This window comes from Lissotriton helveticus, chromosome 4_1, assembly GCF_964261635.1.
Source record: "Lissotriton helveticus chromosome 4_1, aLisHel1.1, whole genome shotgun sequence".
NCBI classification, from domain to species: Eukaryota; Metazoa; Chordata; class Amphibia; order Caudata; family Salamandridae; genus Lissotriton; species Lissotriton helveticus.
The window spans coordinates 783342167-783369364 of NC_136063.1; the positions used below are offsets into that span (position 1 = coordinate 783342167).

A 27198-nucleotide genomic window follows, 5' to 3' on the forward strand; every position below is an offset into this window, starting at 1 on the left:
CTTGGGGGCCATCTTTGCTTCTACCTAGTCCTCTTCCTACAGAAGAACCACATCCTTCCCACCTTCCCATGCAGTGCTTGCATGGGGTCTGGAGTATCATTAACAAGTGCACAGTACATCTGGGAGATCCCTTGCCCACCAACCTATGTCATAGGGATCAATGCCTCAAGGGGGCTACACCTGGGGATGACCTGTAAGTCTTCCCAATGTGACAACGAGAAATATCTAAATTATTTCCTGCCTACGCATGAAATGACCAACCATTCCAAAGAAATCATAGAATTCATTGTCTAACAGGAAGGTGTGAGAATAGCAAAACAACCTAGATCACATGCTCAACCAAAACTTAAATCAGGAGTCCCACCCTCCCTACTTCTTATGTACTACACCTATATCTAGCAAAGCACTCGCTTGCTTTGTACCTAGGTTTGCGCTACATACATCTTAGACATACACACATACATAAATACATACATGCGAGTAATTGGTTATTTCTGTTCTTCACGTGACACAGCAGCTTGTTAACTAACATTCAACAAGAACATGGATTAATACAAAAAATGAAAGTCATTGTTAACAGTTCTTAAGTGGTGCATTTGGTAAAAGACAGCCATTGCTGTGAACAAATAAGGCGACTAAAGGATACAGCACAATACCTCTAATCTCTGTATTCTTCCCTTGAAGAACATAAATAGAGACGAATTTGGGTATGAATCTCCTTTCTTCTGAAGAATATCTTTTGCTGCCAACAGAGTTGTACCACTGTCATTCCCATCCAAAGCAAAAAATGGGCGTACCACAGTGTAGTACCACAACAAAGCTAACCTAGGAGTGCAGAAGGAAAATATAGATTAAGTGCCATCAACATACAATATAAGACTTTCAACAAAGGAATGCACATTTGATAAACCAAAGTAAGTCTAACATTATTTACTGTTACTGGTAATACTTATCAACAGCAATAGGTTGTCAGGCCTTGCATGTGACCCATATGAAATACATGAATACCCTTGTATTAAAATTCGTATACAAGAAAATCTACACAGATACACACCACATATGTTTCATGGTATATGTTCTATATCCTAGCATGCACTTCTGTTCAGGCACGAACATAATATAAAACCAATATGAGGCATATAAACATGAGATGATTAAGGAGCTGTGATATGGAAGTAGTTTGAAGTACCAACCCAAGAACAAAACTAACTAAGCCATTTAGCTTATCTTGCTCTTAAAATAGGTCTATTCTTTCACACTGTAGAGATTTCAAAGCATATTATTTCACATTCTAGAGATTTCAAAGCATAAAAATTTGTATTGCAATTATTAAGGTCTTGCAAGTTTCAGCTAAAGATGAGCTTTGGCATGGTTGATTTAAATGTAACCATGGCTGCGAGCTGAGGTCCAACTCGGTGCTTACAGTGTGTGTGAAGCATCATTTTTAGGCCCCTTTGTGGAATCACCTCAATAGTAATGTGTTTTTGCAGGGATATTGAGGCTGTCTTGGTCTTAACAGTACAAAAATGCAAACCTTCTGGGGGAAAAGCCATCAGAGAAACAATATTCTATAAAAGACACTACACAACCAATAACGTAATAGTGCCATCATAGAAGAAAATCAATCAATGCTAAGGTCCCGATTCAGATCTTGATGGATGGATACTCCATCACAAACGTGACGGAATATCCTGTCCATCGTATTACAAGCTCCATAGGATATTATTGAGACAGGCTGTCTCTTTAAAAGCAAAACCCAACTCCCCCATTGTCACAGAAGATGTGACTTTTTTTGTCAGGTCAGACCTTTGTAAGTCTACTATGGAGAGACGATGGAATTTACGACAATTAATAGACTCTTTTAAAGCCACAGGGGCTCAGGTTTTCCTGCAAGAACCTGTGTGTTTAAAAGTCATTCAAGCCGGTCATACATACTTTCTTAACCAGGTTAAGGAGGCAGAAAATTTGTTAGAAAAAATTACTAATGTTTAACCAGGCTATGGAGGCAGGAAATGAGTTCGAAAAGAATCATTAATGTATTAAATACAATAATTCCGATTGCAGATTCTATGTGATCACGGTCTCAAAGGGTTTTGACTAAAATGACAAATTGATTATTTGAGAGAGGGGAATTGGGATTGATATACTTATTGAAGTAGGAGAGGATGATGCGGATGGCTGCACCCTCAAGAGGCTGCCCAACCAACGGCAGCAGGTATAAAGGGGGGGTGTTTTCCTATGGTACGGGGGGGAGTAGCTTGGACCTGGGGAGGGAGGGTAGGAGGGACAGGTGGGTCGGGAGGGGTAAAAGTAAAAATGGCATGACAGGTCAAAAGGAATATAAAACGATGCTAGTAAGAAATAAAACTAATAAGAGTGATAAGAAAGGGGCAGTGATCTTCAATTTTTATATAAAATGACGTACTGTAGTTGTCTTGCATGGAATGTATCAGGCCTGAATAATAGGACTAAAAGAAATTTAGTATATCAAGAACTAAAAATGTATGATGCACAGTTGGTTATGCTAACGGAAACACATATCTGCTTTAAAGATAAAAAACGTTTGAATCAATTGGGATATGAATTAGTGGTTTGCACAACATTAAATGCACCAATCAGAGGGGTTGCTATATTAAAGAAAAGACAATTGCGGGGGGAAGTCACTAGGACTGCGGCAGACAAGGGGGGGCGATGGGCAATTATGCAAATTCGGATAGAAGACAATATGTATGTTTTTTGTGCTATATACGGGTCAAACAAAGATGAGCCTCGCTTATTTGATTGGTTGAACATTGAATTACTATCATGGGAGGGCAAGCTTCTCTTGATGGGAGACTTTAATTGTGTTTTAAACTATCAACAGGATGCAACGAAGACAGGGTTAACTTCACGTATGTGTAAAACAAGAGCAGCAATATTAGAACTAGCTAAAATACACAATGTAAAAGACATATGGCGCTGTCTACATCCAGGCATACCAGGATACACATATTATTCGTTCCCCCATAAACTTTGTTCTAGGATAGATTTGGCGTGGGCTTCGGCGGAACTAATGAGCTCAGGACATATGCAGATTATGCCAAAAATCTCCTCTGATCATAATCCGATTATATTTACATTTGGAGTAGCTTCTAGGGCAAAAGAGAGACGTCCTTTTACTTTTCCAAGATATCTATTATCAGACCAGATATTTGTAATGCATCTCAAAAAACATATAAAGGAGTTTATTACATATAATTTGGATACGGCTACTATTCTTTCTGTGTGGGATGCTTGCAAGGCTTCTATTAGAGGAGTAACACAACAATATATTCTTAAACAAAATGTAATAAGAAAGAAGGAGATAAAGATACTGACGGACAATATCTTACTTATGGAGAAACATTTAGCAGATAGCCTTAGTGCTGGGCTGATGAGCAGATTAGATATCATGCTTTTGGAAAATAAACTTCTTACGTTAAGATCAAACACCAAGAGCTTTCTTAGGGAAAAAAAAAGTTGTAAGATTCTTAAATATAAACTAACTCAATACGAATGCGGAGATCGAGTAGGAAAGCTCTTGGCATACAAGGTGGCTGAAAACCGAGCATCAACACTAATTAAATCTATAAAAGGTCCTAATGATATCCTGTATTCGCAGCCTATACAAATAATGGAACAATTTGCTTCATACTACGAAAAATTATATACCCCGGAACTTGAGATTATAGGTAATCAGATTCAATCTTATCTAGATGACAAACTCCCGGTAAAAGATTATTTAGATCAGGATATCCTTGACAATATGGAGGAGAGCTATACAATAGAAGAACTACGCTCAGCCGTGTTTTCCCTCCCATCTAACAAAGCCGCAGGGGAGGATACACTTCCAGTAGAATTGTATAAAATATGTGCGGAAGAAATACTACCCCTTTTCTGCTCAGTTGTGAACTCTATTGGTACAACGGGAAAGGCTCCGGAATCTTGGAAAACAGCTAAAATCATGTTCTTCCTGAAAAAAAAGAAACCACCGACCGAATGTGGGTCTTATCGACCAATCTCTTTAATAAACACCGATGCTAAAGCATATTCCAAGCTACTATCAATGCGACTGGCTCCCTATATGCCATACTTAGTCAATGAACAACAACATGGCTTTGTAGTTGGAAGGGACACCACCACTCATATCAACATGGCGATCACGGCATTTGACGTAGCTGCAACTAATCTCACCCCACTCGGTATGATTCTTTTGGACGCAGAAAAAGCATTTGACCGAGTGGGGTGGGACTATCTTTGGAAAGTGCTAATTCAGTTTGGATTTAAAGACCGGTTTCTGAGAAGTGTCCAGGCTATTTATAGGGATCCCAATGCTAAAATCAGCTATGCAGGGTTATTGTCACCAACCTTCGCAATCTCTAGGGGGACTAGGCAGGGGTGCCCACTTTCACCCCTGCTGTTCGCTCTCTCAATGGAACCCTTTATTAATGCTTTGCATAAACAAGATAAGATAACTCCGGTTAAACATGAACATAAAACTCTTCAGATAACTGCATATGCAGATGACCTAGCTATTTATACCACAAACGTAACGGATGCTTTAATCGGAATAACAGAGGAAGCAAAGAGCTTTGGCGATATTTCAGGCTATAAATTAAACCTTAACAAAACACAAATTATTTTGAATTACCAAGCGGATCATACAATTACAGGAATTTGTGACTCTGCCGTGTATTTGGGTGTGAAAATCTCCTCTAAAATTAATGAAATTAACAAATTAAACTACGAACCCTTACTAAAAGAAGTTACTACGGTGCTTAAAAAATGGCATAAAATCCCACTTAATATCTTGAGCCGAATCAATTTGATTAAAATGAATATTTTGCTCACATTTTTATACCTTTTTCGTTCTATCCCCCTCCGACTTAATAATATATTTTTTAAGAAATTAGATGGAATCTGTAGTAGTTTTATTTGGGGCTACAAAAAACCTAGAAGGTCAATGGCTATACTAAAATTATCATTGGAAAAGGGGGGATTGGACTTTCCGGACTTTAAGTCTTATTTTTTTGCATCATTTTTAGGTCGGCTTAAGAGCTTACTAGACAAAAAACAAACTTTCTTTTTCTATCAGTTTATGTTAGGTACAAACTCAAATCAGTTCTTAGCAAGAGTACATGATCCAAATTTTTTTAAATGAGTGAAATTTAAGACAGCAAGAGATGCAGTAGGGATATTTAATTTGATTTTGAAACACTGCGATACTTCCTTTTTTCACACAGATCTACCACTCTGGGGTAATCCTGGGTTACCTGTTATCTTTAATGATAAGTTGGGGAGGGAATGGGCCACTTACGGAATCAAGACATTAGGCGATTTATACGGCTCAGATGGTTTCCTCCAGTTTTCAACTTTGCAACTGCTTTATAATTTACCTGGTGCAATGACATACAAATATATGCAAATTAAAGATTACTTACTACGGACTATGAAGCTGAAAAAGACTGCCAGCTCGGTCATTTGGGGTTGTTTATATAGTACTAAAAAGAAGTCGCTAATTAGCATGGGATATAAACTTCTTAGTCAGCATAATGCGGATGACTGCATACGATTGTCACATAAGTGGACGCTAAAACTAGGAATTAATGTGACACCACAGAATATTTCAAACGCTTTCGTCAGCATTAACAAATTAGTACACTCCTCAAGCCTAAAATTACAACTATACAGGACGGTCAGTCAATTATATCATACTCCACTAAAAATATCCAAATGGTCAAAGAATAATCTAAATAATGACCGTACTAAATGCCCTAAATGCGATCTGGTGGCAGCAGATCTTATTCACATGCTTTATTCTTGTCCTAAGCTTGCAAACTACTTGAAAGAAATAGAAAATACTTTAAGTCAAAAACAATTGATTCATACATCACTCTCTGCACCTGTGGTTTTACTTTCTTTACACACGATGGGGAACAATAATATTAGCTGGCTTAATATAGCTCTGTCTTGTGCTAGAATGGTGGTAGCTCGAGCATGGATTTCACCAAACCCACCCTGCAGGACGGAGTGGTTAAATTTACTACACGAAATCTATACTATGGAAAAGGCCCTTGCCAATGGCAGAGGTCGAAAGTCTGTAGCGAAAACTGAAAAAATATGGATTAACTTTGTATAATTCTGAAAAGACACAATTTGTACATAATGTTTTCTCTGGGTTTTTTTTTTTTTTTTAACGTATAATGGGCCTTGTCTAGTGCTTGCTGTACATGCTGTATACATGTATACATGACTTATCCTGGTTATCACTCAAAACTTGTATGTTTAAGAATATGTATTGTATATACTTTCTTTCTTCAAAAATTTATTTATTTATTTATTTTTTTTGACTTGTTTGCCAAATAAAAAAAATTAAAAAAAACAAGCTCCATAGGATATAATGGAATTGTAATTTGGCGAACGGGATAATCGTAACGTTTGTGACGGAGTAACCCTATCCGCTAAAATCGTAATCCGGCCCAAAGTGCGGACTGTACACCTGCATTCTGGAAACACTTCAAAGTCTTAAAATGATGGCATTCTTTATGCATTAGATGAAAGATTAGTGAAAAAGAAATGGAGGAAACTTTCCTGATTCATATGAAGCTCCAATATAAAATGAAATTAGTACAAAAGATCACTGTGTCTTCATAAAATACAGTTACATCTTCTGGGCATAAAGAACCTAAAAATCAGTGGCAAGTGATGTCACCCTAACCAAAAATACAGTCCTACAAATCACTAGTTTACCATCATGAAATGCAGTTTGTAATGGGCATGTCAGTAATAACTCATACAGCAACGTTTATGAAAAGCACTAGATCTCGGAGCCGGAAGATAAATGTGGTGGGGTTCATTAAAACATATTCATGCCTAATTATGTATGGCGAAAAAAACAATACAATTCAAATAGTGTCAATGATGCCTGCATGAGAATTGAACTACAGGCAATCGGGAAAGGAGGTCAATCTTCTGATGCCAGCAGTGACTGAGCTCTCACCTGCCCAAAGAGAAAAACCTACTCTGTTAAAAAACAAAATGTCATTAACAGGAATTGTTAAAACATATTCAAACTTGTCCACAAGCTTTAATCTGCTGTTTTAAAGGAGATAATCTACGGTTGATGTAGGTTTATTAAGTAAATGGATCACGTTGAGAAACATCTATTTGATACACACTGTGATTAACTGTATATGTTTTTGTAATCTTTTAGGGCCGATGTTGTACCCGACCAAGGAGCTCATAACTGTAAATAAGGTCTACACTCATTACGTGCAAACATTTTGGGATGAGGTCCAACTCATGACCCACGTTGGTTCTCCTGGCAATGCAGGAGCAGATAGGCTCTTACCCACGTTAACTCTGTATGGGTGTTTTTATTCTCACCAACTCCTAGCAGCATGGCAGATGTGGAAGCAACCTCAGGCACCCTTGCTAAATATGTGGTGAGGAAAGGTATGGAATCTCTATGCCATGGAAAAGCTCACAGTCATCGTCAGGGACAAGGAGGCCAAATTTGATTCAACCTGGTGTCCATTTATCACTTACATACGACAACAAGATAGAATGGGAGGAATAACACCTAGTGATATTAAGGACTTCAGATTTATGAGTGATGTCCCCCCTCCGACACAGAGGGATACCCCCCCTGACTTTCACAATTGCAAAGCCTATCATCAACAAGACACATTTCTGCTCCGTTGGTGTTTTCTATTCCTGTACATTTTTGCATGATATGTAATGTTTAAATCTGGATAGGTGAGAGACATAATAACTATCATGAGTTGGGGAATAATGTTGGACTTTGCTAGATCAACCCTATTGTACAATTCAGGGGCATGGATATGTGCCAAATTTCTCCAGATATTTGTCTTTACTCATATATCTGATGACTCTGCAATGCGTAAAAAGAAAAATTGATGGACAGAATGCTGACCAATATCATACATTCACCCCAGTACAAAGATTTGGGCCTAAAACCATTATTTGTTTTCTTCTATGCCATTCCAGTTTAGACCTAGCCATATGCAAATCAGTCTTGACCCTGTTCCTCATGGGAAGAGTCCAGCCCAAACTGCCAGACCAGGTCCTCTAGTGCCACTGTTTTCAAGCTAGCCTGGCAGATAAGGAGTAATGCCCCAAACCCGGTCCCAGGATGCTTATTTCTGGTCCAAGGAGGACCTGGCTTGGCAGTTCGGGCTGAGGCACAGGGTCAATACTGATTTGCATATGGCTGGGTCTAAACTGGGGTGGCATGGTGAGTAAAAGAACAATGGATTTAAAATCCCAGATCTCTTGACTGGAGATGACTGTTTGATTTGGTCTGCATTCCGTCTATCATCTTTGTGTCTTTTGTTTTCTCTGCAATGTGTGTCAAGTTTCTTTAAACCAAAATGACTTTGCAGGAAAATTATGCGTCCCAACACTGCTTAGGTTCCCCTCGGTTCCTCTCTGCAGTTAGCCTATGCTATACTTGTGTGTGAAATATTTGATGTTCAGCTGTTTTCATCCTTATTTCAGATTTCTTCATCTTAGGTTCCTTGGACTGTAATCTGCTCTTCCTGAAGCCTGAATCAAGCCAGTAAGATTGAAGGGTATATATTTCATATTGGGTGCAATAGTGTGTGTCTAATGCTTCCCCTCCTCTTTCTGATCAATCTTCATCCTCTGGGGCAAATAGTTTAGGAAGAATTAGCTTACATACAGGAGACAGTTCCAATATGTCTGCTGCAGAGGATGCAGGATGGCTTGAGGCGCCACAGAAACATCACGGGAAAGTCAAGGCACAGAAGGTGAAGTTCCTGATTGTAAATCTGGATTAGAAAGTGTGTGCCAAAGCAGGCACCCTCAGAGTTGTGACAAGAGGCTCGTGGGGCCATGGTCATCACAAAAAGTGGGGTTTTGTAATTAGATCTAGGAGATTTTGGCATAAATAGCTCATCATATACCGAAGGGATTGCAAACATTTGACAGGTACCTGAGTCATCCACTGGGGCAGAGAGCCTCAGGGATGCCCAGTCTATAAAAATAGGATCCCCTCCTCCTTTTTGGTATACTTTTCACTAGTGATTGTACAAATGTCCAGCTCTTGGACCAGATTCTTTTCTTCCTCTCTAAAAACAGTTTCACCCAGAATTATTCCTGGAAATTGGCTTACTACTCGATTGGAGAAAGTGAAGCATGGGGTAGGAATACTGCCAACACTGGCACAACGCCTTACACTTAGTGTTCCTAGACAAAGATGTAATTGACATTGTCCTAAGACTCATTAAAGCAATTGGACTGGAAGATATTGGTGAATTCTACTTTCCGGCTCTATGACTAAGATATTGGCTATTAAGGAGATGCTAATACTGCTTATATTACTCGATGGTTTCATGAATGTGCCCTATTCATCTACCAATATTTTGCCTGATGATTACAGATCCAGGCAGGGAGGTGACCAAGGGTAACAGAGGGCATATCATCTAATCCCTCAAAAAGGATGTCTTGCAGAGACTTACTGCAATCCTGAATAATGCGGGCATGCTTACTGCAGTTCTACACAGTATAATTATTTTTTTCTGAAGGGCGATACTAATACCTGAGCTAAAATCAGCATCTTAATTTTTTGGAAGAAAGAAACTAGTTTCATTTAAATAAAACCAGTATAAGATGGATCAAACTATTTTGAGGTCGATCCTGGGCAGCGCATGCGCTGCTCTGTGAGGCATGCTGTATTAGAGTATGGCCTTGAAGCTCCGCCCACTCTCCGCCCATATTTTACATTGGCTTGTGTCACTGTCCTTTGTAAATGCTGGCTCCTGATTCGTCAATAAGCTTGTTAGTCCCTCCTTAGTGCCGCCTTGTCTTTATTTGTAACCTCCCATGAGGACTGGCCCTTTTATTTCTGTTGTTACACGGTATGTCTTATTTAGTCTGTAAGCACTTTTTTCTTTAACGAGTTTCTCCTAGTGCAGGCACGACATGCTTTCCTGCAATATTCAGCGCGCCATGCATGCTTTCACTTTTCAAACAGCCAACGACAATGGCAGCCGCTTCTTTGAAATGAAATAGGTCTTGCATTTACAAGAGTTTGAGCTGTTGGCATTGTAAATGACAATACCTTTTATTTATGTGTTAATCATCAAAACAGATAAATAAAAGGCATTGTCATTTACAATGCCAATAGCGTAAATAAACTCTTACAAATGGGAGACCTATTGCATTACAAATGCTTGTTTTTGCCTACAAGTAGTGCAAACGCCAGCAATGTCCACTGAAGAATATGTCAGGCCTTACTTTATTTATTTATTGAGTTTGTATAGCACCTGAATCACCACCGAAGGGATATCTCTGCGGTTGTGGACATACATGAGGGTACTGGCAACAGGAAAAGAATCTAGATCAGGATGGTTTTCAGGGACTTTCTAAACTGGAGATGGTCCGGGCATTGCCTCAGTGTAATAGAGAGCTGATTCCAGTACTGGGGAGCAAGATACGAGAAAGCTTTCCAGCCTGTCCTTGATTTATTAATCCGGTGAACTTTGAGAATGGATTTGGAACCAGAGCAGAGATCCCTAAAGGGAACGTATTGGTTAAATTTCTCCGCAAGGTAGACTGGACCATTACCAAACACCGCCTTATGAATGATGCAGCAAACCTTGAATTGTATTTGTTTGCGCACCAGAAGCCAGTGAAGCTGTTGAAGGAGCGGAAGAGAGGTTCATCTATAAGGGGCATTTAATAGCAGCCGAGCCGCTGTATTCTGGACTACCTGTAAGTGGTCCAGCGAGGACTTGTTAGCTGAGACCAGCAGAGCATTACAATAGTCAAGTCGACTCAAAACTAATGTCTGGATGAGAGTTTTCCGTGTGGAGTCTGGGAGAAAAGGAAAAACTCGCCACAGCAGACTAAGCACATGAAAGCAGTGGTTGACCATATGGGTCACATGCTCCTTCATGTTCAAGGTCTGCTCAATGCGAACCCCTATGTTTTTTACTGATGTCTTCGGGACGGAGGGACACCCAGCTCCCTTGGCCACAATTCAAGTGTCCACAGCAATGAAGCCTCTCCAAAGAACATAATCTCAGTCTTCCCGGCATTTAGTTGTAGGAAGTTGTTACGCATCCATTGGGATATTGCTAACAAGCCGGAAGAAAAGGTGGTCGGAGCAGTAAGGGAGGATTTATTAAAAGAGAAGGTAAGCTGGAATGTCATCTGCAAATTATATAGGCGTGAACCCATTCGTCCTCAGAAGGTCGGCCAAGGGAGTGACATAGATAATAAATACAGTAGGACTTAAACAAGAGCCCTGGGGCACTCCCTTGGTCAATTTCTTGATCTTAGATCGAAAAGGTCCCAGGTTGACTGTCTGGGAATGATTAGAGAGGAAACTTGTCAGCCACCGCAAGGCCTCTCCACTAATCACAGATTCCTCCTGGTCTCCTGAGCAAAATCTGGTGGTCGACAGTGTCAAATGCGGCAGAGAGATCTAACAACTCCAGCAGAGTGAATTGACCTCTATCTAGTGCTAGCCGCGACAGCCACCAGGGATGTCTCAGTACTGTGTTTACTTTCCCTAAGAGGAATGGAAACTTGTTCTCCAAATATTGCTGTGACAGTGGCGGACACACATTTGGTCTTGAGGGCAGTGGGAGTTGTAGAGCATAGCCATTTCCGAATCATACATAATCCAAGATTCAATTGGAATCTGGGTAGTTGCATGATGGTACCTGAAGGAAAGTCTTTACCACACGGTCATGAGGTCTCCAAGGAAATGACTTGACTCACCTTAGCCTGGCGGGACAGTGAGGATGCCATGATCTACCCTGGGAAGCTTCTCTTTCTTGTGATGTCAAGACGGGAAGCCAAGCTGCTGGCCAGACACTTGGGGTTAAAAGTGACCTTTGCCTTCAAAAGCTGAAAAGCATTGCCTGCTTAGAAGCTGAGCGGGAGATAGAACTGCATTGCTTGGATAAGCTATAAATATAATCAGTTTTGTGGTTCTGCAGAACCTTATCTGTTCAATAGGAAAGGTTCTTCCCCTCAAACAACAAATTGCTGTCTTTGTTCTGGGCCTTTACACAACAAAATATGATGGGGGAAATACTTGCAGAAGTCACAGACAACGCAACTGCCGCGTTTCAGTCAATCATGTTTTTTGCACACTAGGCCACTCCCGACAAGGAGCAACCATATGCAAATCAGCCTCGACCCTGTTTCAATAGAATAAACATGCTTGATCAGCTAGTCCATGTTCCCTCTGTATGGAAACGCGTTTTTGCCACAGGGCTTAGGTTAGCGGGTTTATTCTAGGCCCAACTATTTTAAATGAGAACTCTTCAACAATACCAGCCCTTGCAGAGACAGACTGGCGTTCATTGACCGGACAGGGGAGTCTATGAAGTCACCATACATCAGCAGCCAGTACTCGCACATTTTCTTTCTGAGTGGCCTCCTTTCCATTTCGGAGTATATAAGTAAACTGTTTATGCAAGTCAAGTCAATTTTAGCTTTATTCGAGATGCACTCATAAAAGCATAGAAATTCCATATATTTCAGAAATACTCAATCAATAAAAAAAAAAAAAAATTAACAATTACATACAAATAGATAAAAACACAATCCTTAGACAATCATTTAAAAAGTTCATCTCGATTGCTATGTACAAAATGACTTATAGTTCTAATCAGAAAAACATTTTTTTACATAATTAAACTGAATATATGTTCCTTACCCACAAACACACAATCAGCGGTCAAAATGCCTAAAATTTCTGTCTTAGCACCCATGCCCATCCTAAATATTGTGCAGTTGTTATTTAGATAGACAATAAAGTGCTAGTGCGTATGAGTCTTAGAGCTTCAGCACTACTACTAGTACCCAGGGATTTGCACAGTCGAATTAACCAGACTTGTCTTGGAATTACATAGGCGGGACAAACAAATAAAAAGTGACCGATGGTTTCCTTGTGATCCCCACATGCAGGGCAGATGCTGGTAGTTGCACTACCCCACCTGCCGGTCAAAGACTTAAGGGGTAGGGATCCTGCTCTAAGCTGGAAGTAGAGCTTCCTATCCCCTGGTGTGGTGATGGCGTCCCATTAAGGCTCGAAACTGGGGATAAGTTTTGCCTCTAGAAATCCTCCAGCCAAGGTTGATGAGCCAGTGCCACTCCAGATTCGGTATGCCACCCTCTCCCAATAAATCTTCTTTAAAACTTTTTTGATGGGAAAGGAGCTGTCTCTGGATTTTCCCACAGCATTTGCATACCCAGGCCAACTAAGGTATTTCTGAGCTCATTTAACCAGCTAATTTTATGGAAGACATCGGATTTAACAATATCCAGGAATCCTTCCGCATAATGCAGGAGCTCCGGTGTAGTCCAGAGCCTACGCCAATATAAAATTGGGCAGAGCCTTGCTAGATCCGAAATAGCTTCCCTGCCAAGGTCATACCTGTGTGGCAACAAAGGGGTACTCACAGGAAGACCAGTAATACTACGAAAAAACTGGTTTTCAGAAATTGTTAGTGGCCCCAATTTCTCGAACCCCCATAGCTCGGCGCCATAGAGCGCAGAGCTAAGAGCCTTGGCTTCATAAACTTGGAGTGCAGATTTTATTGGCTTTGTTAAAGATTTTTTATGCTCCATGTTTAAGGCTCCTGCAAGTTGTCTGTGCCTGAGTGCCACTATGTCTATATGTTGGGTCCATTTATTATCTTTCGCCACATGAATCCCTAAATACGTAAAGGCCTTGACCACCTCCAACGATTGACCATACATAAAAAGTTTACCTTTAAAACTATGGTGCGGATTAAAGACCATCAGCTTGGTCTTAGCCACGTTAACTTCCAAGCCATGATCCAAACAAAATCACTCAAAGATTAACAGGGCACGCTGTAGGCCACTCGGGGTCTTCGATAAAATCAGCGTATCATCCGCGAACATTAAAATCGGTGTCTTAACGCCAGCTAAAGTGGGAGCATCTGTATTTACTGATAACATGCAGGCAACAACTCCATTAATATATAATGTAAAAAGCGTGGGAGCCATTGAACAGCCTTGGCGGACACCACGCTCCACCAGGAAGTCAGAGGTAACCCTTCACTGTTTATGCATACTCGTATGTGACTATATTAGGGAATCAAATGACTGCTGAAAAAAGTGCTTTGCGTGCATTTGTTTCTTGCCTAATTACACCATTTGAAATGCTTTAATGCCAAATATGTTATGCCATGATGAATTGTAGAAATGGATTTCTGCCGTTTTTCAAATGTAGCATTACAGAAAGGTTAATTACACTACTGACCAGGCAAATAGAAGGAGGTCGACATGTTTCGCGCCTATGTGGTCACAGGGATCCTTGGCACTTCTTCAGAACCAAATGAATAGTGTATAGTGTGTTGTGCACATGGGTAAGTGATGTAAGGGTAGAGACCCTTTGAAACAATCAGGGCAGGCCAAAAACTGTGAACCCTGTAGTTTCCATATCGGGCAGGCATGAGGACGGGGTAGGTGCTAATGAGCCTGCACCCAAGTAAAATTCCTGGTAAGGTGCGGGCACCTAGCGCCATTAGCCCTGGGAACACTTCCCCCCCATATTAGGTCACGATCGGGAGCGGTTTCAATTATTTAGTAGTAGCCTAAACTAAAGGGTTCGCAGTTTTTGGCCTGCCCTGATCGTTTCAAAGGGTCTCTACCCTTACGTCACTTACCCACGTGCACAACACATTATACACTATTCATTTGGTCCGAAAGAAGCGCCACGGATCCCTGTGACCACATAGGCTCGAAACATGTCGACCTGACATTTTAGTTACCTAGGCACATTGCACCCTGAGAGGTAACACCTGAACCTACGGGTTCTTTTATTCTGACAAAGGTACCATCACATTAAAGTACATTTCCTCTGGTTACCTTTAGTCAGTTTTATTCTTTGCACGCACTTTTCTACCTTGCACATAGGAACTCACCCCACACACCCTCATGCACCAGACGGGAGTACTCAAAAGATCTCTGACAAAGTGACCCTTCGGTCTTCCCTCTTAGCAGTGGGTTCTAGAACTAGGATCACTGTCCTCCTTCTATCGCTTCCCTCTTTGTCCTTAATGAGTGAGTGACATTCTGCACTACGTGGTACATAGTTACCCATGTTGGCTGATGAGAAGATGTACTAGCGTGATGCACACATGCACTGTAAAGCTATACACAGCTTAGATATTGCAATATAATTTGCCCCAATCCAAAAACTGTGGCTGAGGAAAAAAGGAGAAATAATTCTCGGAGGATCCTAGAGACTCATGCGGTTTTCTCACATTCACGTAAGACAAATAGCACATTCAGCTGTGTGTTGTCTAGCAAAGGAAGCATAAACTAAAAACAAATCTTGCTGACCTCAAAAATATACATATGACCAAGACAAATAGCATGCTGCTGATCCTCATCACCCAGTGGGGCCTGGTTTATCTAGGGACAGGTGCAAGTGGGGGTTTGAACTACTAACAGAGCTTAATTTGAGCTGATGTTTGCTGGTGGTACCCACCGGAAATTAATTTTGAGTACTGCCACTTCTTTTTTCTCAACAGACTTGAAAGAGAAAATCACAGAAGGAGGAAAAGAGCAAAAAACTCTGAGAAAGAAGGGATGAAAAAGATTGTGCAAGAGTGAAATAAAGGGGCAATGAGTGCATGGTGGTGGACGAAAGAACAGGTGGAATCCAGATTACTCAACCCTGGTATTCTGTAATCCCGCCATTCGTAAATGCCGGTTGCAGCATCGAGCCTGAGAAAAATATGATATGAAACTCTTAACATTTATTTTTCATTATTCAATTGTCACACAGCGCAGTGCCCAGACAATATTTCTTAGGGCAGTGGTCTGCTGCCAGGCGGACCAAAAACGATTTGTTAGATATTTCTCCTAGAACTAAAACACATATTTGGAACAGCGGCGTTATCTTGGACAAGCTGTTCCTCTTTTGACAGATATTCAATAATTGGTAAGCGGCGGCTGACACCGTGTTCCCTCTCTCCGCTGAGCGCCATTCACAACCCCATTAGTCACAGTCCCAGCGGAATGACGCACACGGTCTGAAGAGTGAAGCTAGACCTGCAACTCGCGAAACTAGGCTTACGTCGGCACGCTGTGAATCAAACCATACAATCATTATCACCCAATTACAGGGCTCGCTTTCTCTCCATGTCGTTACAGCGTTTTTTTAATGATCTTCACATTTTGTATAAACCCTCGCATGAAAGAGGAACCAGGACAGCAACATAAGTTCAAACCACAATCCTCCACTGGGTTGTACAGACTTATGAAATACTAAATAGACCGATATAATAAAACCAAATAAGTAATTAAAATGTAATTATTCTGAGTTTAATAAAGACAATATTCCAGTATATTGCACTAGCAGGCTGTAAGTATTTTTAGCAATAAAGGGGGGGAAAAACACGAGCTGGTGCCATTTCTCCTAAAAAATAACAGCGCATTCCACTTTCACAAGCTTGCAATGCAATCGGTCTTGCCTTTGGGACCTTATATGTATTTAGCTATGCAGCACATTAGCCTGGGTGCTAAAACATCTACTGTTCTTTAACATGGAGGGAAAGTAAGCACCAAACTGGTATGGGAACACATGGAGAGAAATAGTGCCTTTCAGTGGGACATGTTATAGTCCAAACCTCTGTTTTCAATATAAAAACACGGCCTTCGGGGTTCATATCACTGAATATAAGATATGAAAAAAATATTATTGTCTACGGGTGCTCGTGGAAGACAAGTGATTCTGGTATGTTACTGACTTCTGCTGGTCGTTTTCTATCAAGAAAGTTAAATAGAGGCTGTTGCCAGAAAAAAATAAAATAAATAAACTCCCTCAGCAGAAAGCAATTCTGGTATTTTACTGACTTCTGCTGGTCGTTTTCTATCAAGATAGTTAAATAGAGACAGTTGAGCAGAAAAAAGTTCCTAAGCGGAAGCAGACCAGTCCTAAGGCTGATCTCCAGAGCCCACAAAGTACATACACATTCAAGTATAAAATAAGTATATACTAAAGTATATACAAGAGGCCTCGAATGCTCGATCTAAATTTCATTTTGCAGCGAGAGGGTACCCGCACAAACACATATGTGTGGACCATGGTGGGATAATTTCGATATATCTTATATAGAACCTGAATGGTTGCACGTGACGGCGAAACTGAGAAATGCTTCCCTTTGAGATGATTTGTATATGTGGCTTTGTGTATTTTTTGTTCTTCTAAAATCAATAAAATATGCTTTATAAAAAAGTAATACAAAGTAATCCTGCAGAGGCTGACCAAAGGGCACGTGGGCTGAGAGAGACAGTCATTCAGATGTGAAGAACTAGTCTATTGTGAAACCAGCCGATTTCCCCATAGACCAAACCAACTCTCTAATCCTATGTGCACAATCAAAAAGTATTTATATATAAAAGCATCTAATGCAACCTCTCATAGTTTTCTGAATTTCAGAACTGGCCAATTGTACAAATTACCAAAGAAACATAAAAAAAGAAACCAATAAAACCAAAAAGAAAAGGAAGGATGTTTTTGGCATATGAAAAGTAGAGATTATTTTTCCACCTTGGCTGCTTTCAACTGAATACTGAGACTAAGAAGAACAAGCATTTGCAATGCAATAGGTCTTGCATTTGGAAGAGTCGGAGTTATTTGCGCCTTTTACCTATGTGTTTTGGTTCGGATTGTAGTGGGTGTTTGTGGTGTGGAGGGGAATTATATAGGTTGTATTGGAATTGCGTGGAGTGGAATTGTGTGGTGTGGATTGGAATTGTGTTGTGGAATTATGTGGCATGGCGAATAGATAGGTGAGAGCTGCAAAGAATAGATAGAAAGGAGGAGCGAGGGATAGGTAGTTTGTGCTGGAAGTGATGAAAGAACTCCAGATAGAAGAGCAGAACGTGTGTGAGAAAGAGAGAAAGACGGGAGAGCAGGCGACAGACGCAAAAAGAGGAAGGACATGCGTATGCAGAAGATACCTCAAGAAGAGGAGGAGAGCGTGGGTTTGAGGAACGGAAACTTTGAAAAGAAACGGAAACTTTGAAAAGGCACGGAAAAGAAACTGTGCTTAGTATGTGTGAGCAGGCAGTATATAGCAGAGTTGGTAATCGTGAGGAATGACAGGGGTCACTGAAATTGCGAGATGAGAGGAGATGAGGCAGTAAGCAGTTTTGATTACAAATGTATCTGTTTAAGTTAGCAACCCTGAATGTACAAAACTTTCATTTTTAACAAGTGGACTGACAGCACACGTTGGAAAGCCTTTCAAATTTTGCCAGGTTATGGGTCAATAGCACACACTCAAATTGGTTGGCGTTGATGGAGGTTGAAAAGGGAGACTGTTTTTATAGGAAGGTTTGAGAGGCAAGGAGAAAAACACCACCTGGTAACAAATATGTGTTACCTGTAGAGAATATATTTGTAAAAAATTATGATGCAGGGCTAGTGACCAACGAAAATGGCCGCAGCCTGAGAGAGCTCCGATACCAGTCCAGTTTCACCCTTCCCCAAGAATCCTGCTATAAATCCGGCTACCATGAAAGACCTACCCATCAGCGGCGACTCCGGTATGCCCAAGAAATAACTAAAGGCAACTCCGAGCTCCGTAAGTGCAACCGGCGCCAAGGAACACTGAGGGGCGGACGGGCTGCGGAAGAGCCAGGACCTTGCGTGAGCCAAGGACCGTGCGAGACTCAGGTGATGGCGGCCTCCTCCGAGGCAATCTCAGTTAGAACGAGGAGACAAACACTGAGCAACGCGGAAGGCGGTGAGAGGCACCGCAAAGTGAACTGTGCTGCTGGAGGCACGACTAGTCTAGAGCGTGAATAAGCAGGGCCCAGCAGGTACGGTGAATGGCTGAAACCGCCTGACTAGAGCGAGAGTGGGGACACAGACAGTTACTTGCAGCCTACGCTAGCGACGGCTCCCTGAGCGCTAGAAAATCCGGTAAGCCATTATTAACATGGACACCCACTGTACTGGATAGTGGTGTACCCCCTTCCCCCCCCCCCCCCCCACATCCCCCGCACGGACTCATCTAAGGACACGCTGTGGCTGTCTTCAAACTCCCACTTTAACACAGCTCTGCGGGGGCAATATAGAACAGGCGGGAGTTGATGGGCAAGGGCTAAATACCGCTAATCGTGGCATCAAAGACTGAGTGCAATAAATACACAGGACAAAGTCAATGCACGCTGCACCTATATTAGACACCAAAGAAGATCCCAGAACACCCACGGAGAGGTCCCTGATCTGATCGAGGAAGGGGATAATCGCAAACGCTACACAGAACGGGCCCCTGGGCAAGAATCCTCCTCTGATGCTGATTCACTGTAGGGGGCAACTGGGGGGGCAGGAAAACCGACAGGCCGCAAGGGAGGGTACAACCCCATTGGCAGGCAGCAGCGACGACTGTATCCCCAGCGCCTAGACGCCTTACTTACGGCTCCAGCTACCATGGGTGGCAGAGGACAGCGCGGCGTACAAAGCAACAAATTGGACAAATACACCTTCCACCGGGAACAACCAGATACACCCTCCACACACACGGTCGACGGTAGAGACCCGAAGACAACCAAGCCAAAAGAAATAACCCTACAAGATGTGATGACTGCCCTGCAACAGATGCAAACTTCTATTGGTTCAATTTCATCTGACATATCGCTGCTGCATGTTGATGTCTCAAAAATTAACACTAGACTAAAAGAAGTGGAAACTACTACGGCGACACTCTCGACAGCCACAGCGGCCCTGCAACGGCAGGTCTGTCAACTAGAGCGGGCGGCCAAGCAAATGGCTGAAAAACTCGATGATCAGGAAGGCCGCTCGCGACGCAATAACATTTGCCTGGTAGGTGTTCCGGAAAGCATCAATGGGACGGCCCTGGATCTCTTTGTGGAGGACCTGGTCCAGACTCACAGCAGCCGCGTGGACTATCTCGGTTCTTTTCAGTGGAGAGAGCGCATAGAGTGCCGAGGGGCAGACCCAGACCAGGAGCCCCCCCGGCCTATCCTGGCAAGAACATTCAATTTCCGGGCCCGTGAAAGAATTTTTCCAGGCAACCCGTATCGCCCCAAACTTAAGGTTGAGAACTGCAACGTGACCCTCTACCCGGACTACACAGCTGCGGTATCGAAGCAACGCCACAATTTCCTTGATGAGAAAAAAGAACTACGCAGCAGAGAACTAAAGTATGCAATGCTCTTTCCAGCAAAATTACGGGTAGAGGCAGAGGGGAAGAGCTGGTTCTTCAATACACTGGAGGAGGCTCGCGACTGGCTGGAGGGATGGCGACCAGCAGCTAGACTCGGCAGACAAGGACCAAAACGGCAGCACCAACTCACCAAACCGGCCATGGCAGAATTGATGGAAGCAGAAGCATCGACGGGCATTCAACAAAACGCCGACGACAACTCGGATTGACATTGTGCCCAGCAAGATTTTCGCCAACTGTACTGTAACACTTGAAAACAGCGCTATACGACAATAAAGGAATGACAATGTAGTGGAGATAACTGCAAAACATTGACACGTCATATGAATGACCTAGTAGAGTCGCACTTTCTGATCCGACAAACTCCCAGGACTGGTTACACGTGATGCCCCTGACGGCACTCAGGGACTGCGCCAAGCCACAAAGAGACACAGATGGGTAACAATGGACTATGAATAAGCAAGGGGAACGGACAAGAAACACGGAGTAACTCTTTCCCTCTTTACGCAAGTACACAGTTATGAAGATAAAGCACTCTGCAGAGTTTGGGGGGGCGGATAGCAGGGCGGGTGTAGGGAGAAGGGCACGATTAAATGGGAAAGTTAATTGTTTAGTTTTAGAGTTACAATTGACGCAGGATACAAGAGTACAAGGCATACACGACGAACATATCTTGGGCTATATAGAGACGACTCAGTGCACACTTTCAATAAATGACAGATACGACACATTTTAACAGAGTGAATGATAATCTAGGGCCCCAGCCGAGAGCCACCAACCCTGCATACCTTCCATTCAAGATAATATCATGGAATGTAATGGCCTGGGTGACGAAATAAAAAGAGGTCTGGTTTTGCAATATTTAAGACGTAACAGGCCTGCTGTTACGCTTCTCCAGGATTCATATTTGACGGGAACTGTCTGTAAAGCCCTGGACAGGTGGGGATTTAAAATGGTGGAGCACTCTGATTTTACCACTGGCTCGCGGGGAGTGGGTATCTTGATCAATAAACGCTTCCTGTTGATAATTACAGGATCCTAAAAAGATGATCAGGGACGATTTGCTGCAATCACATGTCAATGGGACGGTAAAATATATAACATAGTGACGGTATACATTCCACCGACACTGCACCAAATAACTTTCCCAGCACTGGGGAAATTTTTATTAGCCCTCCCACACGGGGAGCTTATACTAGGGGGTGATTTTAATACTACAATGGATGCAACTATAGACAGACTTCCCCTCCCAAAACCCTAGTGGCGCAAACACCAAACTAGCAGAGTTCACTGAAGCTCTGGGCCTAATAGACATATGGAGAAATAGATTTCCAACTGAGAAGCAATGTACATTCCATTCAGGAGTACATAACAGCCTTTCCAGATTGGACTACAATTTTACATTAGCAACTGGGCTACTGGAGATAACTGAAGCCACACACCTCCCCAGGGGTATCTCGGATCACTCCCAGGAACTTATCACATATATCGCCTCCACCCTGAGATGGCGCGGGCTGTTTCCAATCCACCCTAGTTTTCTTAACAACCATAAGATCAGCAAGGTCCTCCTAAAAACAACCCTGAACTACTTTGAGGAAAACCAGCACTCGGTCCGGTCCCACGCAACATTATGGATGCTTATAAAACAGTGCTTAGGGGCAAGCTATCTCACTGAGAACGGGCTATAGGCAGACTCAGCAGCAACACATTTTAGGTTTAGAACAAGACGTGTCCCGGGCAGAAGCGGCCCATACTATAGATCCGCATGAGGATGCAATACACAGGTTACACTTAGCACAACAAGAGTACAGGGCCTAAACATGGGAGGAGGCAAAAACCAAACACACTAAGACGCAACACACTGTCTACGGACTAGGGGATAAGGCGGGTAAACTCCTAGCATGGCTGGATAAAAAAGAGCAAGCCAGTAAATGGGTTGCACAGATCCCAGATCACAGAAAAATGCCCACACTGACCCCTGAGGTGACCGAGGCACTAGAAAAAGACCTGACTACGTAAGACCTAGAGCTGGCCATAGGCGCATTGCACACAGGAAAAGTGTTAGGACCTAATGGAATTCCATTGGAATTCTACAAGAAAGCGACGCCACATATCATACAACATTTACTTAATATGTATATAGACAGAATGAAACAAGGAATCCTACCCAGGGACCAACGCCTGGCCACCATAGTGGCAATACACAAACCAGGTAAGCCACCGCACGACTGTATGTTCTATATACCAATTTCCTTGATTAATGCAGAGGCGAAAATATTGGCAAAAGCACTGGCCATGAGGCTGCAGTCACACCTAGCCACTGTGATCCATCCAGATCAATCTGGGTTTATACCGAACCGAAACACAGCACTTAATCTCCGACGCTGGCATGGGGTCATGGCCCGTAAATCTACTATAGAAGAGGACGCAGTTATTTTATCGCTGGACGCACGGATGGCATTCAGTTTGGTTGAATGGCCCTTTTTGTTTGCGGTCCTTAGACAACTAGGATTCAGCCCAAAATTCTGCACCTGGATCCGGCTACAATATACGCAGCCGCTTGCACAGGTGGTAGTGAACAGACATATATTAACAGACTTCCCGTTACGCAGAGGGACGAGACAGAGCTGCCCCCTGTCGCCACTGCTCTTTGCATTGGTTCTGGAGCATCTGGCGGCCTCGGTATGTCAGGACCCGGTCATACGTGGACTGAAATGGGCGATGGGATGGGAAGACCGCATTTCACTTTATGCGGACGATATACTGTTATATTTGACATCTCCGGCGCGCTCAATTAACTGCCTGTTGGGTGTTTGTGCGTCATACAGACGGGTATCAGGATACACCATTAATTGGGCAAAGTCGCTTCTTTACATACTGCATGGCTTCAAGCCGCGCCTTCCACGGGGATGTGACATTCAAATTGCTGATGAGGGATTTAAATATCTAGGGATATATGTAACACACAACGCAACACAATTCTTTGCAGAAAACCTCACAAAACCCCTGATATGATTCTGCCGTGATGTTAAACACTGGCGCTCACTCCCATTAACGCTACTGGGAAGAGCAGCCCTCTTCAAAATGATGGCGCTCCCCAGATTCCTTTACGCATTACAGAATAATCCATTCCCCGTTGCTCCAAAATATTTTACAGAGATAAACGCAGAAGTGACTAATTTATTGTTGGACGGCAGGACGCCACGCATGGCCCACAATAAACTTACGAGAAGCTGGTATGACGGTAGCATTGCCCTCCCAGATATCAAGTTATACTATTCGGCCTCACAGCTCTTTGTTATATAAATCAATGGCTTCACATCTCCCAAGACGATCTGGCATATCACATGGATAGACACCTCCTGGGGGTGGCAGGGATTATGGGGGCGCTCTACAACAAGGTCAGGACACACACCCTTACCAGTCCGACAGCGCATACTATCAAAATATGGTTCGAGGCGCAACAGGCAATGGGATGGGAGGGAGCCCCGACACAGGCCTGCCACTATGGGACACAAAGAAACTATCAAAATGGCAGATAGATGCACAGCTTGTTGATGATGAGAGAGGTTAAGCTTTAGTTTGTAGGCTTATAGGTGCTCAATAAGGTGACGTCGAGGGTCCTCCGACGTCGAACAAAGTATTTGAATAGTAGGGCTAGAGTTTTTTTTTTTTTCTCTAGTCCCATCCCTTAATTGGCACACAAAAATGGTTGTCCTTTCTTGGAACAAGAAAGAGACTTTCATTCAATGTTCATTCAAATTTGCTTTGATGTTTATTTCATGATCAAGTTCATTATTTTTCAAAAAACTGTTCTGATCATTTCACGATCATTTTCAACATTGTAAATCCAAGCACTGTCTTACAAGCGGGTCCAATGCATTTCGGGCATTGTTAATATGCCCTTCATCAGGGAATTGACACTGAAAACAATGATATGAGCATACGTTAGCACTGTGTTTGGTAAGTGTAAAAAATCATAAAGTAGCATACATCATCGTGCAAAGAAAGATACAAAAAGCAATCATTTAGCATGTCAAAAAAAGCATTTGTGAATGCGTAAAAGATAAACACTTATGATATGTACATGCATTACTGAACTCTAGAATGAGACGCCGTGTCACTTACGTGCCTCTGATGGAAAGTTTATCAAAATCTAAAAAAGAAGGTGAACGAGCTCTCATTAAAGTCTGACGGTTATGTGAATGCCATAATCTAAATGGGTTAGCGGGGAGACTAAAAACTAACCTGATGTTAAGCGGCAATGCGCCTGGGTCCGATGTTTGACTCTGAAAGTCGCCGGCAAAAGATTCACGTTTGCCGGTTGAGATACATTCAAATAGGGGTGTCATGTGATCGGTGACGTGTGGATCAACATAGTAGAAAGACTATGTGTTCGTTATGAGCTGTGTTGAGGTGTGGGCTCAAAGATATACTGTGCCGGTATTCCCGTGGACCGGTTTACAAAAAAAGGGGTGTAGGAATGTAATAATAAGAGCAAGAATAGTACTACTAAAAATAAAAAATAAAAAATGTTGAAAAGTTAAAATTAAGAAGCTCGGAGATTCGAACCGGGGTCTATAGGGTTATAAACCCAGTGATTTAAGTTAAGTAGCTAACTGGGGGTGGAATGAAAACAAGCTGTTTAAACAGTGTCAATGAGATTATAACTTGGAGCGTGCACATTAACAGCCAAGTAGGTGTACTGAGCAATTAAATCATAAATAACATGAAAACTCAATTCTGTCATTAAGGCCCATTGGTTTCTGGGTCGACAGTTTATATATCCAATAGTTCTCTCGTCTGAGTAGAAATTTATTATTGTCTCTTCCCTCTTGTTTCATGACTGTTTCAAGAATGGTAAATTTGATCTGGGAAACATTGTGTTGTGCTTCAACGAAGTGAGATGATAACGCTGATTTGGAATTTTTCAGTCTTATGTTGGACTTGTGTTCCGTTAAGCGCACTTTGATGCGTCTTTCTGTTTTACCGATGTAAAACTTGCCACATGGGCATTTGATTCCATATATCAAGTTACTGGTGTCACAAGTTGCATTCACTCGTAGTTTGATGGAATGGCCATATCTGGGGTGTTGAATTGTGTTACCTTTAATGATGTTGTTGCAATGTCCACAACTTAAGCAAGGTTTTGTTCCATGAAAAACAGAAGTTATTGTTTGTTTCTGTTGTAACATTTCGCCTAGGTTTTTGGCCCTGGTGTAGGCGAATATCGGTGGTTGGTTGAATGAATTAGCAAAATCAGGTTCCATGTTAAGAATCATCCAATGTTTCATTATACTTTGTTTAAACCTTCTACTTGCTGTGGAATACTTAGACACCACTACAGTCCGTGTTTGTTCAGGCTTTGTGGTAGGTGAGAGTAGTTTGGATCTGTCTATTTCAACAATTCTAGTTTTGGTTTTTTCCACTAAAGGTTTTGGGTAACCTCTGTGTGTAAATTTGTCGGCCATTTGAGAAAGTCTGACTTTGAGAGTGGTCTGATCAGAAGAAATTCTTTTTACTCTCGCCATCTGTGAGTATGGCAGGTTCCGAATCAGGTTTGGTTCATGGAAACTGGAGTGTAGCAGCATGTTATTTCTATCAGTGGGTTTGACATACAAGTCGGTGGTAAACCCTTGTGGTGTGACTGTAATTTTTACATCAAGAAAGTTGACGGATATGTCAGAAATATCCCAGGTCAATTGGATCCGTTGATCTATGGCATTAAATTTGTTGAGTTCCAATTTTAATGTCTCTTCAGTTCCAGTCCAGATGATAAAATAATCGTCTATATATCGGTTTATCATCTTGAGGTGTTTGGTCCAATCTTTGTTCGTGAGGATATGTTGTGTTTCATACCATTGCATGAAAATGTTTGCATATACAGGGGCTGCAGAATTGCCCATAGCCATCCCTGTTAGTTGCTGGTACCATTCATCTTGAACTCTAAAGTAGCTGTGGTACAAAGTAAAGTACATCAATTCCATCAAAAATAGTTGAAAATCTTGTTCTAAATCAGTCTTCAACAGGGCTGCTTACATTGCTTCTATCCCCATATCGTGGGGTATGCTTGTATAGAGGCTACAGACGTCCGCTGTGCAAAGATACATTTTCTCAGTTGGGTTAAACGGAATTTGTTGCAATTTGAGTAAGAAATCCGTAGTATCTTTTGTGTATGTTTGCATCGATTGTACTGAAGGTTGGAGATATTTGTCGATGAGTTGACCTGTTGGTTGGTGCAAGCTACCTCTAGCCCTACTATTCAAACACAAAGAAACTAGGCACACTTCGAAACACGAAAAGATTTAGACAGTGGGACCTGATTGGAATCTCAGAGGTCGGTGATCTGTGGAAAAAAGGGGAGGTGGTCTCATTAGCTCAATTACAGACCACATATACACTGGCAAACACGGAATTATTCTGTTACACACAGATCAAGCACGCGCTCATGACACTAATCCCACAAGGTACGCAGCTTGAATAATCTCCACCGCTGGAAGATAGACTCCTCACAGACCACCTCACCAAAAAGGCCCTCTCACAAACTTACCGCAAACTTATATATAACCATCCAGATCCCACAGCGGTGCTCAAAGCCAAATGGGAACAGGAGGTAGGTGAATTGGATGACGCAGATTGGCAGGACGCACTTGCGTCTCCAAAGGAGGTTGCAATATCGTCCAAACTAAAGTAGGTACAATTGAAAATCCTACACCGCACCTATTATACTAGGACACTCCTATATAAAATTAACCGGACAGATACACCACTATGCCTCCGACAATGCGGTGCACCGGGTACATTCTTCCATACCCTCTGGCTGTGCCTGGAAGTTGCCGGCTACTGGGCCGCAATAATGTGCACACTGTCGCAAGTCACGAAGGTCACAATTCTCCCAGATCCGAAAAGATGCCTCCTTAATGTGATCTCAACCACACAACAC

General features: G+C 42.2%; 1 protein-coding gene across 2 annotated transcripts in view; it reads right to left on the reverse strand.

Annotated features, from left to right (window-relative positions):
* TTC39C (tetratricopeptide repeat domain 39C) overlaps nt 1-27198 on the reverse strand; it is a 497992-nt gene that overhangs the window by 187226 nt on the left and 283568 nt on the right. For both annotated transcript variants that reach the window (XR_013610544.1, XM_078687417.1), the window contains exon 6: nt 657-825. Coding sequence is in view for 1 of the 2 variants with exons in the window: in XM_078687417.1 (XP_078543543.1) it covers nt 657-825 (169 nt within the window). In the remaining variant the exon portion in view is untranslated. The remainder of the gene's footprint in view (nt 1-656; nt 826-27198) is intronic.